A 17,447-nucleotide genomic window follows, 5' to 3' on the forward strand; every position below is an offset into this window, starting at 1 on the left:
GTATAATCTCACTTCAATTCAAATCTTTTTATACCAATGGCTTATTTGTGATGACCTATAGGGGGGAATTCATTCCATTTAATTGTGGACTAACCCCCCCCCCCCCCCTTAAAAATGCCTGTTACAGTATGGGGCCCAAAGTTTTACGATTTTATCGCTCTGGCTATTCCTAAATATGCTAGCTTGCGCATGGATAAGGCTCTTTGCAAATTACAACTGCCCCCTTCTCCGACTGCGTGTAGCTCTTCAAAAAGGACTGCCGTGGCAGATCGACAGTTCGCCAGTCGAAACCCTAAGGCGTCTACTCTCTTGAGGAAAGGAGAGGCTACTATAGAAATCTGAAAAGAAGGCGGAATGGTCAGTGCTCCAGATGTATCATTTAAGATTTTGCTCATTCTTAAGCTGTTAGGGTTTAGATCTTTCTTTTCCAGAACTCTCGTTTTGAGTTTAGAAGTCGTGCATCATTTTAGAATGTCATGCTACTGCTTTTAAATATCTGTTTTGCGAACATTTGAATTTTATATTCTTAAAAAAGAAAAGAAATGGGAACATTGTTTCTTGGATCGTTTTGATTGACCCGGTTTCCTTGATGCATATGGGTGAAGTTCTCTACGAAGGGCTTTGATCCAGTGAGGTTGCTTAATTTGACATCTTTCTCTCGGTTTTCTTCGTTACGGTTCTGTATGGTTTTGTCAGAAAACGCTTCAAAAATACATACATACATACATACATACATACATACATACATACATATATTTCTATTTATTGATGTTAATTTCTTATAATGTAAATATTTTTTCCCCAAAGGACTCTCTTAGCTTTTTAATAAAGTTTCAGTTCTTTAGGTACAATTGAATGATTTTTTGAGTTTTTTTTTTTTTTTTTTGAATGTAGTGATTGTTTCTGGACTACGGCTCTTAAATTGTGAGATTTGACTCTTTTTGTCTCAGATTGGTAGGAGAGGGAATGATAGATTCCGTGACGTATATACGCCAAGATCTGAAGAGAAGGGTAGTGTTAGTCGGCGCAATGCACCACCTTCACGGCACCTTTGGGTCGGTAATTTGTCTCCTCACATAGCAGAAGCTGCTCTCAGGCAGCAATTCTTGCGGTTTGGAGATATCGAAAGCCTTGCTTTCCTTCCTGGAAGAAGTTATGCATTCATTAACTTCATGAAAGATGAGGATGCAATAGTGGCTATGAAAACTCTCCAAGGCTTTGTTATTGGTGGGCTGCCTATGAAAATTGAGTTCACGAAGGGGGTCAGTTGTTTTAATCTTAATTTCATTTGTTATGCTTCCTTAGCTCTACTGATTAGCGTCAGAGTTGCTTGTACTTCTTTTGATCATTTAAAAGGTTGTTTGATTTTTCTTGACAATTAAGCCTGAACTGGAACAATAAGAATTGGTACATCATACGCTGATTAATTTCAAGTTATAGTTGAATTACATAAAATTGGAATGACTTCTAATGAGCACCCAACACAAAAAATGCACGTGTATTCTTATGAATGCAGAACAGGTCATCATTGTGTACATCTTATTTATTGGTAATTACCTCTTATTAAATTTTGCAACTTAAAGTAAGAGAAATTTTTTAAAACCTAAACTTTAAAGATGTAACAAGGAAACAGTTCTTCAGCACTTGCTAAGTCCAACACAGCAGTCATACAAATGAATGCAGCAACAGTTCTTTGAAATATTATAAAACCTTAAATTCAAAGATGTGACAAGCAAACAGTTTTTTAGCATTTGCGAAGTTTAACACGACAGCTATACTTAGCATATGTACAAATGTATGCAGCAACAGCTCTTTCCTGAGCACAATTTAGCTATAGGTAACTTAGCTAGTATTATATTTTGCAACTTAAAAATAGAGAAAATTTTAGTGACCTAAACTTCAAAGATGTCACAGCCAAACTGTTTTTAGCACTTTCAAAGTTCAAAAAGATGGCAGTACAAGTTATGATTTTGATGTCTACTACATGTTAGCAAATGAAGTAGAATAAATAAAAAATATAATGTTAAACAATTAGTCGATGCCTAATGAAAGTAAAAACTGCAAATAAATAAACATTTGACAGTAGCATTGGATGTCTTTAGCATGTAAATGTTTGTGAGAACGTCATTGTTGGTTTTTAAGTTCTCTTGATGTTTAGATTAGTATTTTTGCTTGCCAGATTCAAATTCTGAAGTACTTGTTCAGCAGTCAAACCTTTCTTTGTATCTGCCCCCTTTGAGTGAAACTATGTGAGTCAGTGCAGAAATCTATTACTTTGAGCACCATTTCATCCTGGAGGCTTTTATATCGATCTTAGGGAGAAGGAGATTTTGGAAACAGATACAGTTCCCTCTTGTTAAAACTATACTATTTTTGTCTCTTCTCTTGATTGGATGGGTTATAAACCATACTTCATTGTCTTGGATGAACTGTCTTACATATGGCAAGTGGGCTTGTAAACATCAATGTTGAATTAATAGAGTTTGTTTGGTGGATAACGAAAATGAAAAACAACAAAGTGAAATTCTAATAGAAAATTACTCTTTGTTCTTTCAAATAGACTAGTCCTCACAGCATAACATACATTATATTTTCTTCTATGCAAAGAAATGTTGTACTCTTTATTGTTTCAAGTTCTAGAGATGCACATTTGTCTGTCAACTGATCCAATCATGCTTGCATCTTTAATATGAATGTGGGGGACCAATGAATTGCAATTACCATTTGTTGACTTTTGAAACATGATGTGATCTTTGCATGATGATGATAGCACAGGAAATTGTATGCAGTACTACCTCTGTAAGTGACTTTGTTTTACAATTCTATCCCACTACAGTTCTCACTCCTCTACTACTATGTGGAAATGAATTTCAAAATATCTGTGACTCACTTTTATTAATGTTTAAAAGTTCTCTTACACAAGAAAGGTCATCAAAAGACAATGGAACTGGTTCCTCACTCATCTATGGCACAACTCATTAAGCTCCAAATTTATCTCTTGACCCTCAACCACAACCCTTCTATGGTCATTTAAGCATTCTGACGGTTGTGCAGATGAAACATCTAAAATTTGAAACGTAGGATTCATTGATTTCCCTGACCAGATTTTGTTTCCTAGCTAAGCACTTTGTATTTCATGACAGATGGCAAAAGAAGCAAATGAGAATTTCCTCTGACCCAACGACTGAATAATACTAAGTTCAGTAAAGCAAGTTCATTAAATGAGCACTTTTGTGTACCTAATAGTTACTTCGTATCTTTCTGGTGGTGTCAAATGGGAATCACATTCAAAGCAAAAGTAACGTTACAAGTGATGTTAACTAATAATGAACTAATTTTTGCTAATTCACATTGACAATCACAGTCATGAGAGTGTTGTCTCAACAGTACTGGATTTGGCTATATCCTCCATTCTACTCTAGCACATGGAAATTTCCATGCCTATTGCATGCTTACAGCAGCACAGTCAAGCAGCAGAGTCATAAACATGGTTGAAGTTTTTAAAGAGCATATTTATTGGATAAATGTCATGGCTTTTGACAGTCATATGCACGAAAGCCTCTTCTTTCCTGCTTCTTACAGCAGATGTGGATGTTGAAAAAAAATAATAAACAATAATAGAGAAGACAAATCCATTTTGAACAATAAACAGTATAAAAAAAAAAAGAAGATGAAAAGCAACAAGCTGCAAATTATCTAACCATACTCATTTTGTGAGATGCCTTTGTGTGTGCTTCATGTTCTTATGGTAGTTCATTTGTGTTTTTTGTTTTGACAATACATCTAGGCAAATGCATCCCCATCAATTCAAGGAGTTGGTTTGGCCTCAATTTCACCAAAAAATTATTTACATACACTTTATGGTAATTCATTTGCATTTTTGTTTTGATAATACATCTAGGCAAATGCAACTCTATCAATTCAAGAAGTTGGTTTGGCCTCAATTTCACCAAAAAAATATTTACATACACTTTATTAGTCCTATTCCAAATGCTTCAATTATTACCATTATAAGAAAAAAAATGGCTTCAATGCCACAACCACATATCTCATACTGAAAATGCTACTTTTCATTCACACTATCCACCTTGCAATAGTTTTGAGTATGGGAATATTTGCTTTACTCTTGAATTGGCTTGGGCAGCAGAATATGCTGAACGTATTTATAAATTTGAATCAAGATGTGGTTCTCAGTGGTCCTGTGACTGTCATCTGAAATCAAAACATAGCATATTTATATTTGTGGACATGTCTATTTCTTTGATGTGTTGTTGCTGTTATTGATTTGCCGTGTAGAAAAATCAGAAAAAAATGGAAGTGAAACTTTCTTGCTACCAACAAATATATAGTGGTGGATCGAGTCTTTGGCTCAATAGCCACATGGGTGTTTCTAGTGCAATCTCTTGGTTTTAAGTCTCACCAGTATGAGAGGTTTCCACATTGTTTTTATAAAAGAAGGATACATGCTATCAAGTCCAGCTGAGTTGCACGTCATTTTCTTTTCTTTAAAAAGTCAGGATTTACAAGATTGCCACTACACAAAAATGCCATTATCTTACATTTATCATTAAAAAATAAAATAAAAATAGAAAAACATTTAAGTATTTCAGTTTGAATCCCATGTCTGCTTTAAAAATGGGTACTGCTAACTTAACCACCCGACTCCATACTCCTTTTTTTCCAAAGATATTGAATATATCCTATTTTCTGATGAACTAATTTTTATATTTACACGCTTTAGTACCTATAGAACATGTTGGCTATTGCAATTATTTCACTGATTGTGCCAATTTAATGAAGCTGACTTGAAGGTGTTTACAACAATTCACTTTTTTTTTATATGTTAATCTAGGATATTAAGATTGGAATTTCAGTTATTATTTGAGTTGATTGAATGAACAAATTCTATCGTGGATGGCTTTTTTATTGCATAAAACAGTCACACCCAAACAAAGCAGCATATTCCAAATAACTAAATATTCTTGTTAGAAATGTTTTTAATCGACTGAGGTTCAAAAAATACAAAAGGACTCGGGCAACACTGCATTAACATTTTGTCTTCTTGAAAATGGGCCGGATAATCACCTGTATACATAAGTATTTAAATGGAGACACTACCATACTCACTCAAGAAGGGAAAAACACATGCATCATGTGTATCTTGTTATGAACGATTTAATGCTTGAAGCTGAGTACCAATATGTTCTACCAAAGTTTGTCCTATTGTGTCAGAGCCTTAAATTGTCCTATATATCCATGCCAAGAGTATTGTGCACTACATTCAAATATATTTGACAGATTAGGGAGGGAGTAAGACAAAGTTGTTCATCTAGCAACATCAAGAAGCATATCCTTTGTTGCTAAGCTGAATGGAGCATCTGTCTATACTTCTGATGGGATCCCTAAAAACATGGATAATTGCAAGTATGAAGGAGAATTGTAATTTTAATGATTTATACCTTGCCTTGGGGTGCAAAATACATGAGTTTCATATCTCATATATGTGATTCTGAGCTTTGTTTGGCTTCTTAAGTTGTATCTGAACCTTTTCAATGGAAATTTGCCACCCCAACATGAGATTTTAAATTAAATGCACTTGTGAAAGAAGAATAGAAAGTACTGAACCAACAAAATCCTGAGTCTATATACTGCAGTTCTAATTACATTCTGCAGCCCTCTGCATCTGCCCTAAAATTGTTATCAGCTGAATCCATCAGTGACTCCACTTGCAGATAACCATTTTCTTTGGGAGGTGACTTGCAATGATTAAAACTCTGGAATGTGTGGAATAGTAGTCTGAAGGGTCCATTTATTAAACACAGCCAATTATTAATTTTTCTTAGCCTAGCTGGCTCTCTGGAATGAATGGGCTATACAGTAAAAATAGCGGCTCCATTCTGAACAAGAAGGTTGTTTGGCCATCGTTTCCATGTTTTATTCTGGAGCTAATACAGTTCCATCGGTTTGAAGTATTGCTGCTATTTTGGTTGGTACGGTTTGGAAGTGTTTCCAACCACTGTGGCTAGGGAACTGTCTACAAAAGTATTGTGAGATTTCCTTCTTTTTTTTTTTTTTTTCTTTTTTTTTGAAGAAATACTGACTTGAGATTTCAGGACTTGAGAAATCTGTTGAATGACAAATAATTACTGAACCTATATGACAGTGGCCAAAACCAAAGGAAATCAGGCATTTGGACTTTATCACTGGCCAAAGGAAGTCAGCAACTCTTAAGACCATGCTCACAGATCTTTCAACCCCTCCTCTTCTCATCTAAATGGCTATTAATGGGCCATGTGGGTCACTATTTTAGTTGTTGTTTGCTTGGCTCACTGTTGCTTCTTCATTTAGGAACGACAGGTCGTATGAAGTGACTTGTACATTCATTTGGATTCCATTCTTGTCCTGCACTTTAGGACAGATATTCAAGTATTTGGGCATATAATTTTTCTCATTTCTCCTTTCTACTCTCATCTTTCACTACTATTCCAGCTTCAGCCGTGCTTCAGGTTAATCACCTTCAGTCTATTAAATGTGTTCTCAGTGTAAACTGGCCATATCGTACAGGCAAAGAATTCCTTTCAGCACCTTCCATGTTTGCTAGAAGTAGTCGTATCATTGAATTCTTAACCTGTAGATATTATTTCTGGTTGGTTTTGAGTTATTACGAGCACTTTAAATTGTAGGAATCATTTATAAGTGGATGATTTTCCTGAAGATAATGAGGTAGAAATTTCATGTGCAGGAGTTGCATTAGTTTCTTAATTTTCTTTCAGGCTGTTTGTTTGAGGGAGTACATCAAAATAAGCAAATAACTATGAGACTGCCAAATTCCTACACTTTTCTTTGTTTGAAAAACTATGGTATTTTATAAGGTGAAACTTCTACCACTATGTTCTATTTTGTAGATCAAGCCAGTTATTCTGTTGGTGGTGGAATTGTGTTGGAGGCAGAAGTGCTTAGTAACCAAATTTCATTCTTTTTTTCTTGTAATATTGCTTGTGTTTCGGTTTCTATTTATAAGCTTTTGAGAGTACATTTCTTATAAAATCGATTTTGTTATTGATTTAAGTTTCTTTTATGTAGCTTTTAAATTTTTTTGTGTGTTACATTCCTAATCGCTAACTGTTTTAATTTATTAAAATTGTTGCGGATTCATTTCATCATAGTTTGCTTGAATGCAAGCTGTTCTTTCAGGTTCCTTTCTTAATGGATTTTAGGTCCCCATGGAAGAAATATTTCACTTACCCGGCACGCATTTCCTATGACAGGAAAGACCATTACATTCGTCACAAAGTGAGGGGAATGTACATAGCAGAGATAAAGTGCATGGCTCTGCTGAACATGCAGAATCATTTTCTCAAAGAGATGCAAGAACTCATTATAGCAGTCCTGAGAAATACTTTGACAAATCGAAAGGGGATAAGAATGTAGAGCCCAGTGAGGTGTTGTGGATAGGGTTCCCATCTGTTTTGAATGTCGATGAAATGACCTTAAGGAGAGCCTTTTCACTATATGGTGAAATAGAGAAAATTACAACATTCTCTGGTCGTAGCTATGCTTTTGTGCAGTTCAGGAGTGTGGTTTCAGCTTGCAAGGCGAAAGATGCTCTTCAGGGTAAATTGTTTAATAACCCTCGTGTTAATATTACCTTTGCTAAGAGTGAACTTGGCCCATCTGAGCATGTGAGGGATTCCATTACTGCTTTTCCATTTCCCCAAAATATCAAGTCTAATGCTTCCTCCATGGTCGAGGCTGCTTCTCATTTGGTATCAAATTTTGATAAGGCCCACGATTCCTTTGCCACTGGGTTTGGCCAAAATAGGGTATCAGCCGATGGTGCCTTTGATCCAGTGATGTTGCCAGGGATGGCTCCTGAGAGAGGTCTTTCAGAAGACATTTATGACCATCAAAGGGCTAGTCCATCTATTGACAAAAGTGGAAGCAGGCATGATTTTCCTCCAAACAGGCCTCCTCGAAGACCGCTCCTTGATGAGCCATGGGATGTTCCAGATGATTCTTTGTCTTTTCAAGCAGCAAAAAGGCTAAAAAGTGGTCCATTTTCTGATAGTGAGCTTCCGGAGTTCCCTTTCTCACAACATGAAAAACCGCACACTGGGCTTTCAAGGCTATCTTCTGAGGGAAACATGGGACCTGGACCTTTGGAATATGGTCAATCCCTAGATCACTCAAAGAAAATGACTCATCCTCATACAGAAATTGATGATGTCTGGAAATCTCATGATTACTTCGAACAGGGTTCTGGTTCTTTACCTCCCAAATCCCTTGCAGGCCAAAGGTTCACTCCTGAAATTCGTCCATCACCTCCAACGGAAGTATGGAAGTGGGAAGGAACAATAGCAAAGGGTGGGACCCCTGTTTGTCGTGCACGTTGCTTTCCGGTGGGAAAGGTCTTGGATTTCATGCTGTAAGTTATTCTATCCCATGCATTTTAATACATTTTATTGGACTGTTGAGGCTTCAAATTCCATCTTACTTTAAAATAAAATTGATATTTACATTTACCAATATTTAATCTGTTAAAAAGCCAGGCCGAAGACTTGTTTGGTAAATATATGACCTGTATTACCTTTTACTTGCATGTGATATCTCTTTGGGTTTTGTTTATATTTTATCTACATATACAGCAGAGGTAGTTCAAGGACAAAATTTTAAAGTAGTTCGATCTTACTTTACAGGCCTGAGTTCCTAAATTGCACTGCTAGGACCGATCTTGATATGCTTGCGAAGCATTTCTACCAAGCAGCAAACTTTTGGGTGGTCTTTTTTGTTGCTGAAAGTGATTCGGACATTGTATTTTACAATGAGTTCATGCATTATTTGGAGGAGAGGCAGCGAGCTGCTGTTGCTAAACTAAGTGAGAAGACCACTTTATTTCTGGTCCCACCATCTGACTTTTCAGAAAGGGTCTTGAAGGTACCCGGTAAACTGAGTATTTCAGGTGTAATATTGAGTTTCCAGCATACGAATTCTAATTTTGGCTCACTATATCATCAAGTGGAAGCAAAAGGTTCAAAACTTCCATCACTTCCAGATACATCACTAAGAAAGTCAAATTCACCTGAAGCTAATTCATCTTTGTGGAGCCAAAACTATCCGAGCTCGTCATTGGAACGCCTACCATTGTCAAGTTCTTCATTCCCGACATTACCAAGAACAGCTTCTACCAATCTGCACATGGAAAGGGCATCTGATCCTCAGATTGAGAATCGGTATTACCAACTTCAGCACCAAAATCTTCATGCACCATCAAATTGGTCCCCCCACCAAACTCCCAACTCACACTCTTCCATAGGCAACTTTTCTTCCCAAGCTCCCTCTTCTATTTTGCATTTTTCTGATGAATCTGCAGAACAAAACTCTCCACGGCAACGAACAAGCTCAAGCCAGTTTAGTCCTGGAAATTCAAGTGCTGCTATTCAGAGGACCAAATATTCCCCACGTGAAACTAAACCTCAGGTTACCTCATCTGTGCCCTTACCCCCATTGCAACCTGAACAGCTTGTGCAACTGGCATCACTTCTTGGGCACCAACATCAACAACAAGATAAAATGTCCAACATGGCCTCACGGGGGGACAATGGCCAATCAAGCCTACCAAATCAGTTGGAACCAGGTTCATCTGCATCAAAACCTCCTTATTTTCAAAATCATGCCTCTGTATCCCCTTCCAGAGCTACAGGTTCTCAGGTTAGCCGTGGTCAACAATTTCAGCCAGCAGTTGAGTTTCAATCTGGTGGCTTTGATCCTCGGATGAATCAACAAGGACAAAAAAATGGCCGAGAAGACACTGAAGGTGATCCACAGAAACGTCTTCAAGCAACTTTGCAGCTCGCTGCAGCTCTTCTTCAGCAGATCCAGCAGCAAGCAAAGACTTCCGACTAATGGCTAATGGCTGTTCTATCTGGAAGATAGCACGCTTTTCACCTTCTGTTGCATGAAATCATAGTACTCGATTATTTAGTCCAAACTGCTGATAGGTGTTTATATTGTTTTCCTCAACAGCTTAAAACATAGAAACTACAACGTTGTCGTTTGCACATGTGTTTCAATTGGGTCATTTTGTTTATGCAGTTTCATTGCAGTGCCCACATTATTATATATTCGAGCCAGGCAGGAGAGCCACAGGTGCATACAATGTGTCCCATTATGGTCAAGACAAGCGCTTATGAAAAGAGTTACAGATGCATATATGATTATTACAGCATCACTGATGACTGAGGTAATGTTACCAAATACACAGATTGATATGAAATCAATTATGTGACATACAAAAAAAAATTGCTACAATGAACAAAGAATTTTGAGTATAGAATCGACTCAACTGACACACAAACCAGAAGGTGGCAGCTAGTAGTAAAAGTATGCAGATGGATCAACTGTATTTGGTGAATCTCTACACAGAATTGATCTTGCTTCAGTTACTGATCTTGGAGCCTCTAGATCTTTCTCCTGCAAGGAATTTCCTTCGAATCTCTGCATTTGAGATGCGAAAGTATCATCCAGTATCTGCACAAATATATTAGTCCCAACTTCAGAAAGCAACCCACGATACTGAAGGAATTACGTGTAAAGGATTGTGTAGGTAACTTACTCCTAGCGCGTAGTAAGAACCCTTATACCAGATTCTGTTCTCTTTCCTGCTCTCCAGAAAACTCAAAACTATCTGAGAAATTTCAAAAATAAAAAGTTAGATACAAGTTTCAGGAACGAAAATTAAAAAATGTTCTTTCTATACCTGTCCCATTCTATCCCAGAATCCACGACAGATTGCTACGAAGATTCGGCTTGAGAACACATCATGTAGATTGGATACAGAGTCTACGAGTTGTGACGTTAACATCTGCATTCTGTCACGGATTTCAGCTTGTCCATCTGCCTCTTTTGTCTCCTCTAGAATTCTTTTGAGCCGGGTGTTTCTGTTAGCTTGAGTCTGATATAAACGGGAAAAAGTTACCCATTAGAACATCTCATAATAGCAGATTATGTGAAGCATATTATGAATAACAAAGACTGACATTGCTCACGAGCTTCTCCACTGTGGCCTGCATGTAGTTTTTATACTTTGTTCTCAGCATTACAGTAATTTCATTTAGCTGCTCTCCAAAAATTTTCTGATCTCCCATAACAGGTAAACAGGATGCCCATCGTCTCAAAGTATCCTCCACTCTACAATGTAAGACATCTAGTATTCTCTTAACAGTATTCAGGAACGTTCCCAGCTGCAAGGTTACGTGAGAAAATGAACGACAGCAGATACAGGAGGTTAGCATGAGAGAGTGAAACAAAATCAATTAGCATTACTATTCTTTGTGATGATTAAGTTTAGATCAGTACTTACTTGATTGGGAACATGATAAAGTGATTGAGACTGTCTTCTAGTTAGTTTCTGCACCTGAATCCCAAGCTTCTTGGGGATGCTATCCTTCAATGGTCCAAGAATTTCATAGAACTGTTTCTCTAATGCTTTTACTATAGCTCTTTCCACAGTCGCTATAGCCTGAGAAGGAGAAAAAATTACTTTTGACTCGTCTTTTCCAAGTTTACGAATTCCATTTAAGGTCTTCTCACATTCAAAATCCTTTTTAGCTACTTACATTTTCTAGGGTCAAAGAGTACTGAGGCCATCTGTTAACCACTATTTCGTATTCAGCGAGAGTATCTTTGATCTTATCATACATGTCCTCAACAAACGGTGAGGTGGAAAGATGTGTTGTGACTCCGGACCATGGAGCCTGAAGCAAACATCTCTTATTAAAGCAGAGATAATAGGACAGCAGTAAAGAAAGAATAGTAAAGATGTGCAGCAGTTAGTATATTGACGAAGAAGAAGTTAGTAAAGATAGAAACCTTGTCTGCCTTGCAAAGATCCAGCAAGTAAAGCATCTTTTCTTCAATCCATACCACTATGTAGTGATGGAAGAGAACCTTAGAATTTACACCTCCAGGCACCAGACTGAACCCAAAACACCGCACCAGAAAGACCAAATAAATATTCAGGATATAGTTGTATGAATTAAGAGTTTTATAAAAAAAATGAACATAACAAACCTGATGTTCCATGAAACGAGATCCCTCTCAAAATCAGCAGTAGCCATCAAAAGCTCTGTTACATGCGGCAATGGACTAGATGGTGGGCAAGCCGAAAGAAACCCTCTCAGCCGGTTGCACAACTCGGCACTGTAAACTGAAGCAGCTAGATTTGGCAGGTCTATCGAACTGATCCGAAAGGAGTCATAATTCAGTAGAAGAAATAAATGAGAAGACAGAATGATGCCACCATGTTTTACTGGTGCTAGTGGTTTTACTATTCACAAGAATTAGAAACCTGGGAAGAATGTGCTGATTGTGGATCTTGATGTCTGCCTGAATTTCACTGCTTATGTTCGTACACAAGGTCTTCATCTTCATGTAGGCTGTGGAGATTGTCAAAGGGTCCATTAGGAAACCCTCACCACCGCTTGACATGAACTCTTCAGTGTCCATCATATGCCTTCTACACCTCTTCATTGCTGCTTTCTGTTAACAAGTGGTGTTGATTTTAGATACTATCTATACTTTGAGAGTCTCTTCACATGTCTATCAGAACATACCTGGAGATAGTTTCGCAATGTCATTTGCGCATCATGAGAAAGTATATCATGAAGAAGTGAGTATATTTGCACAGCAGGGACAAGAGCTGGAGCAGCAGATGCTGGTGGGGGCCCAAACTTTTCTGCTAAGCCAGTGGGAGAAAGTTCATCCAGTGATTTGTAGTTTTCGAAAACCTTTGCTAAGAGATTCTCTACTTGATTCTCACTGTCCAATAATATTGATCTCTGCACAAGAAAAAAAAAAAAAAAAGTTCAAGACCCAGTTTGCAAATCCTGCTTGCATCTTATAACTAAGAAAAAGGGTATTCAAAGATTTACCTCTTGTCTAGTTAAATTTTTTTCAGCTCGAGCCTTAATCACAGGTACAAGCAATTCATACACAAGCTCTAGACAGTCCTTTGTCGGAGTAGCCACTTCAATGACATATGATAGGTACCTAATCACCAAGAGATAGTAATGAGAATTGGCTGCTAATGAAATGCTTTAGACTACTTTTAATTTACCTCAGCTTCGTATATGCGTCTGTCACTCCATAGTACTCAGCAAACTCAGCCAATAGCCACTTCCATGGCCCATGCAGCCTTAAATTCTTGGAATGAAATTGCTGAGCTCGCAAGGCTGCCTCCAGTACAAAATCATACACAAGAGTTTCGACAACAGGGCCACTCTGCAATAGACAGAGAATTTAAGGATCAAAAAAATAATATTTGCACCTCAGTATTCTATAACTTGTATTTGCTTGATGAGAAAGAAATTTTGGAACCTTTACTGCATTGGCCTCTGCACATATACTGGTACTGGAAATCAAAAGCTGAACTTTCCCAACACATTCCTGATCCTCGTGGTAGATTGGCCACCACCTAAGTCCATCATTCTAGCATATTTTATAGAGAAAAATAAGTAAAAGCTAAAGGTAGAAAGAACCTTTAAGAAGTAGCTATAAGATATGTCTACGGAAATTCAAACCGAGTTGTCTATGAGAGTTGAAATTTGAAGTATAGTCCGTCCTTGTGTGACTCTGTTACTGTCCTGAACTTCCACTATCAGTGCATCTCCTTGACTCTCGGGAAAACTGAGAAATGAGACTCTTCATGTTAGTTAATACATCAGCTATATTAACAAAACTTTCAAAGTGCTCAAAACAGATAAGATAGTATTGATTTGTTGTCAACTTACAATACATGAGAATCACTTAGTCCTGGCTGCAAGCAAATAGCAGAACTTGGATCCGTGGTTGCCTCTTCACTGGAACTTTTCAATTGGAACAAGCATGACAGTGCTTCTACATTTGTCACAGAAAATTAGTAGGAACAGAATCATGAAACAGGGAGAGAGCCAAAGAGGTGTATATTACCTTCAGATGTTACAGCATTTGCAGATATCTTTAATGAGTTGATGCTTGTTTTCAGCAGAGATGAAACATAATGAACATACTCCGCCCCCACCTGCTTGTACAGGGAACCTCGCTGAGAGAATGTGCTCCGAAGTTTTCTTCGTGGAATTATACGAATTTTTCTTACTGCCAAAATCATCAGCAGTTAAAATTTTCAAATCAAAAGGATGTTTACAAGGTATAGATCAACTTGGCGGACATCAGTGCATGGCTGCCTTTTGACAGACAAGTACAAATACAAGATACATGGGGTTTATCTAGAGGAATCCCAGAGCGTGATCGGTTGGTGTGAAGGCAAAAAACCTCCTCCGTGGCGTCTTTGCCATTAACTCTAACGAAATCCAGGATCTTTCTTATTTTTCTGTTTGCTTAGCTAATCCCAACTTCGACACCATTCGGGTGTACACACATTTTGTTTTTAGACAAAGGAACTCTCGTTTCGTTTCAAATTTTCTATTTTCTATAAAGTAGGAACTCCAAAATAATTACAATGTTATTTATATAATATGAATATTTATTCCATAAAATTCTCGTAATATTTGAGTCCCCAAAACAAAATCAGCTTAGAGATTTTTGATTTCTTACCTTCCACTCTAATTTTTCCCATTGCCTTTTTGGCCCGAACAGAGCAGTTTTCCTCCAGGTTGCCTGAGGGTCCTGCCTCCCTAGGAATCTGTTTGCCCCTTGGTTGTAGCAAGTACTTTTGCAGCCTATGTACATATATCAAACAAAAATGAACCTTTGTCAGATTTCAAATAATCTAAAAGAATGTCACTAAAGTCTCAAAATCCTATGTTTTTGTTGTTTATGAAGAAGTAATGAAAGTTGCTGCCAGAGCATACCCAAATGCATTTCGGAGAACCATACATTCATCTCGAAGAAACTCTGGTGCCTCCATGCAATCTCTTGCCCATGCATTTAGACACAACCGGAAACATGCATCATATGCTATGAGTGTCTGCCATGCACTCTGAGAACTGCAGCCACAGCAAAAGAACAAACTTAGAGAATGTGGCATTTGTTTCAGGCCACTGACTTCAGAGGTTCTCATAACATACCTTGTATTGAAATGCATTACTTGATCCATTGGCCTGATATGACTGTGAGGTAACTGCTGTTCTACTTCTGTGGAAACAGATCTGAGCACAGATGTCACAAGAAGTGTTCAGAAAACCAAACGCCTGGAATTGTTTGGACCACAACATGGCAAGTCGACTAATAAATTTAAGAGAAAGCAAGAAGAATATAGTGAAGGAAACACGCCTTGCATATGGCTCACTGCTTCTCTGCGACTGAGTTCTCTGAACTGACAAGGGTTCATTCCAGTCTTTCGTCTCTTTGGGAATATGCATTCCGTTGCATGTTTCTGGCGTTATTGGGGCAGAGAATGCTTGTGTCACACCAGGGACTCGAGTCCTGTGCTCATCCTCATCTTCAAACTGACTTTCTTCTTTTCCAATTTCCATTATTGGAGGAGCGCTTGGGGTTCCCAAGTCTGGGAGATTTGATGACTTCACTTCGTCCACCAGATGACACTGCATAAGCCGAAGATGTGACTTATTTGATAGAGCAATTAGCATATTCTATCTCTGAAGTCTTTTATCTAAATGCACCAGTGACAAATTAGAACTGTCATAACATGAAGAGAAATGTGAAATAAAGAATCTGCTCTCACATTTGGGGTGCGATAGTCATAACTTGACACTGAATGTTTGCCTTCGTACATTTCGCCATTAGTCATTCTCGGTGCACTTGAAGGCACTTCAATTCTTAGATTCTCCTTTGAAACTCCTCTAATCAGGTTAGGCTTAGCCCCATTTACTGATTTTCGATTCAAGTACCCACTGGACTTGACTCCAAAGACTTCTTCATCATAGTTTCGGGCTCCTGGCTTTTCGAATGAATCAGAATCACTAGAACCCAAATCATCTTCGTACGTATCAGAGTAGTTATCAGCTACTGATGCTGTACTCTCATCGTCCTCTTCAGAATGAATATTGACAGTACTGTGGCGCCCAAGCAAACCAGAATGGAATTTTGGGGGAGGCAAAACGCGTGGAGACAACAAATGCTTGGTGTTCCAGAACACGGGGTTTGAAATAGAATCTACTGGAACTTTCTCGGCTAATGGCGATCGAACCTGCGGTTGTATACCTGTTCCCTGCAGATTGTAAAGCAATTGTTACAGTTCATCCGTACAAACAGAATGTAAAGCAAAGGAAGGAAGGAAGATGGTTTGAGAGATATGCATGTGGTGTATCAATCAGTCTAAATAAAAATAAAATGAAAAAAATAATACAAACGGAAACACGAGCATAATCCTTTGAAAGAAGATGATTAAAGAGATAAAGTTACATTCGCAGAATTTGCAAATGAGCAAAATTCTTGATCGTAAAAGAACAATTACAGAAACCCAGAGGCACGAACTCATATAACCTTGAAAAATGCTTAAAAATCCAAGCGGAACCCAGAAGTACAGTGTTTGGTTCAAAATCATCACAAGAAGTAACAAAGAAAAATACTCGGTTGTACACCAACTGAATCAGCAGAATCAGAGGAAAAGTACAGGTCAAACACTAACACGTCAAAATGTAGAAAAACAATGATATTGTTCACGATTTAGATAAGGTTTCTATTCTCAATTTAGAAGCTCTACAGGATCTTGCGTTACCGATACCTGTTTGACCCAGTTGATGGCGCTTTCGTCCAATCCTTCAGTAAACATCTTGGAGCTTTGTACGGATAGAAAAGGGAACTTGGATGCTAGAAACTCCGAAAAATACTGAAAGAAAGAAAGCACCGAAGAGAGGAGAGAAGAACAAGAACGGCGATCGGTAGAAATGAAAACGAGCGATGGGTTTCCAAGGGAGCCGGACAGTGGAGCGCTCCTGGTGTCACCGACCGCAACGGCTAGTTTGAAATCGCACTTTTTATTTGAATTTTGATATCGACGAGTAAAATATTATCAACGCGGACAACAATCGTATTTTATTTCGCGGCGCGTGCCGGTTATCTTTCTGGCGTTTCGTTTAGCGGCTACGTTGTTAGGCCAGTCAACGGAGCCGCCAGTCATTGTCGATTTTTTATCTGAAAAATATCAAATTATAAGTATAATTTTTTTATTTTTATGATAATTTATTTTAAATAATGAAAGAAGTCACATTATTTATAATAAATTTAATTAAAACTTGACAAATAATAAAAGAGAATCTAAAATTAATATAAAATAAAATAAAATTTAAAAATTACGTCATTAATTCTAATTTTATAATTAAATTTAGGTCTTCAATTTTAAATTAAAATTATTTATTAACCATTTATTATTTTATAATACTTTTTAAAAGATAATTCCTTGACTTATTGTCAATAAACATATATATATTTTTTAAAAATACTTTCTCTAACCATACGAGGGAGAAGAAATACTTTCTCTAACCATACGA

General features: G+C 37.5%; 2 protein-coding genes across 2 annotated transcripts; one reads left to right on the forward strand and one right to left on the reverse strand.

Moving 5' to 3' along the window:
• The first annotated feature begins 205 nt into the window (after positions 1 to 205).
• Positions 206 to 10,058, forward strand: LOC137935989 (flowering time control protein FPA-like). Its single transcript, XM_068780456.1, has 4 exons — positions 206 to 357; positions 951 to 1,262; positions 7,269 to 8,425; positions 8,697 to 10,058. The coding sequence occupies exons 1-4, from the start codon at positions 355 to 357 to the stop codon at positions 9,901 to 9,903; spliced, it is 2,679 nt and encodes an 892-aa protein (XP_068636557.1). The 5' UTR covers positions 206 to 354; the 3' UTR covers positions 9,904 to 10,058.
• Positions 10,059 to 10,142: 84 nt separating this feature from the next.
• On the reverse strand, positions 10,143 to 16,912 carry LOC137935987 (uncharacterized). The gene is made up of 22 exons (XM_068780454.1): positions 16,682 to 16,912; positions 15,680 to 16,165; positions 15,268 to 15,539; positions 15,063 to 15,143; positions 14,847 to 14,981; positions 14,590 to 14,714; positions 13,966 to 14,130; positions 13,788 to 13,893; positions 13,578 to 13,683; positions 13,375 to 13,485; positions 13,115 to 13,278; positions 12,930 to 13,047; positions 12,612 to 12,836; positions 12,347 to 12,537; positions 12,070 to 12,237; positions 11,869 to 11,974; positions 11,616 to 11,753; positions 11,360 to 11,518; positions 11,037 to 11,240; positions 10,757 to 10,951; positions 10,613 to 10,684; positions 10,143 to 10,527 (listed from the first exon to the last, which is right to left on the reverse strand). The coding sequence occupies exons 1-22, from the start codon at positions 16,727 to 16,729 to the stop codon at positions 10,369 to 10,371; spliced, it is 3,534 nt and encodes a 1,177-aa protein (XP_068636555.1). The 5' UTR covers positions 16,730 to 16,912; the 3' UTR covers positions 10,143 to 10,368.
• Positions 16,913 to 17,447: the final 535 nt, after the last annotated feature.

The sequence above is a fragment of the Aristolochia californica genome, unplaced genomic scaffold (genome assembly GCF_029961685.1).
Source record: "Aristolochia californica isolate CCGP_79_NKW_82.1479 unplaced genomic scaffold, dmAriCali1.0.hap1 SCAF_7, whole genome shotgun sequence".
Classification (NCBI taxonomy): Eukaryota; Viridiplantae; Streptophyta; class Magnoliopsida; order Piperales; family Aristolochiaceae; genus Aristolochia; species Aristolochia californica.

Excerpts from the sequence above, each read along its gene's own strand:
- LOC137935989 (XM_068780456.1), top strand. Across the intron at positions 1,263-7,268 it reads AAATTGAGTTCACGAAGGGG|GAAAGACCATTACATTCGTC; the intron begins GTCAGTTGTTTT and ends TTCCTATGACAG. Across the intron at positions 8,426-8,696 it reads AAGGTCTTGGATTTCATGCT|GCCTGAGTTCCTAAATTGCA; the intron begins GTAAGTTATTCT and ends CTTACTTTACAG.
- LOC137935987 (XM_068780454.1), bottom strand. The coding sequence starts at position 16,729 with ATGTTTACTGAAGGATTGGACGAAAGCGCCATCAACTGGGTCAAACAG. Across the intron at positions 16,166-16,681 it reads CCATCAACTGGGTCAAACAG|GGAACAGGTATACAACCGCA; the intron begins GTATCGGTAACG and ends TACAATCTGCAG. Across the intron at positions 15,144-15,267 it reads AGCAGTGAGCCATATGCAAG|ATCTGTTTCCACAGAAGTAG; the intron begins GCGTGTTTCCTT and ends ATCTGTGCTCAG.